General features: G+C 35.0%; 1 protein-coding gene across 1 annotated transcript in view; it reads left to right on the top strand.

The window, feature by feature from the left end:
* The window catches only part of LOC107730378 (UDP-GalNAc:beta-1,3-N-acetylgalactosaminyltransferase 2-like), a 23,857-nt gene that overhangs the window by 2,492 nt on the left and 19,967 nt on the right, over positions 1 to 1,398 (top strand). Inside the window, exon 2 of the mRNA XM_016541201.1 lies at positions 518 to 644. Coding sequence (XP_016396687.1) covers positions 518 to 644 — 127 coding nt within the window. The remainder of the gene's footprint in view (positions 1 to 517; positions 645 to 1,398) is intronic.

Genomic DNA, 1,398 nt, shown 5'->3' with positions numbered 1-1,398 from the left:
TGAATCAGGAGAGAAATCTGCACAGATCAAGCAGTGTTTAAACAGCTCTAAACTAATATGTGGCTGGATTTTGATGTGAGAGACAACAGGAGATGCACTTTTTCACTGGAGGAAGTGTTATTATGGACTCGTATTTTAGCTAAAAACATCTTAAAACTGGATTTGTTTCAGCTTTTGTCTTCTCCAGATGTTAACTGATGGACTGGAGTGCTGTGGATTACTTGTGGATTATTGTGATGTTTTTATCAGCTGTTTGGACTCTCATTCTGACGGCACCCATTCACTGCAGAGCATCCATTGCTGAGACACTGATGCAATGCTACATTTCTCCAAATCTGATGAAGAAACTTGGATGGCCTGAGGGTGAATAAATACATTTTCAGCACATGTTCATGTTTGTATGAACTTCTTTTAAAAAGGCTTTTTGCATGTTTGAATCATTTGCAGCACTGGTGAATATCATTAGACTCTGTTTTGGTGCTGATTATTGTGTTTCTGTTCAATATTGTATTGACAGACAACCAGAAGGCAGTGCATGAGGTGTTGGTGGGTGTTTTGTCCGCGCGGCATCATCATGAGCTCCGGCAGGCCATAAGAGACACATGGCTGGGGTACCTTAAACACCACCCTCACTTCCAGAAACGGTCGGTACTGAATGTGAATCTTTCCATTTCTGCTTCATTAAAACTCTCACTTCAGACAGACATCGATTCATTTCAGAAGATTAGGCTCATGTTATTGACTTAAAAAATTGACTGCTTGATCTGAGAGTTTTTTTGCTGTTTGTTGTGGCCTGCAACTTTATCGAGCCTTATAAAAATCCTTATAAATATTCCACGTTTAAAGATCGTTCGGGCAAATGCTCATTAAAATAGGTCAAACATGATTTAATGTTCGAATCACAGCCCAGCGCTGCTGCAAATCAATTCTGCACAGTTTTATTATGAGTAAATGAATATGTTTGAAAGTACGCTGCATGTTCTCATCAAAAGCTGCAATATTATACATTGGATGTTTGAAGGCCACAGCTTTTAGAGCGAAAAGAACAGAACATTTATTTCTAAGGGTCAGAGAGTGGGTGGAAAATGATGAAAAAGATCAAATATTGCAGCCAAAAAATACTAACTATATACTAGTTCTGTCAAACGATTAATCGCATCCAAAATAAAAGTTTTTGTTTACATAATATATGTGTGTGTACTGTGTATATTTATTAGGTATATATAAATACACACACATGCATGTATATATTTAAGAATGATATGTTATGTTTTAATATTGAATATATTTATATATAATATAAATTATGTGAATATAAATATATACATGTAAATACATGTAAATATTAAAAAAAATATATCGTTATAATATCGTTTGACAGCACTACTTTATATATAT

This window comes from Sinocyclocheilus rhinocerous, unplaced genomic scaffold (assembly GCF_001515625.1).
Source record: "Sinocyclocheilus rhinocerous isolate Xijiao unplaced genomic scaffold, SAMN03320098_v1.1 scaffold2653, whole genome shotgun sequence".
Lineage (NCBI taxonomy): Eukaryota > Metazoa > Chordata > Actinopteri > Cypriniformes > Cyprinidae > Sinocyclocheilus > Sinocyclocheilus rhinocerous.
This window is presented reverse-complemented; position numbering and strand designations above follow the sequence as displayed.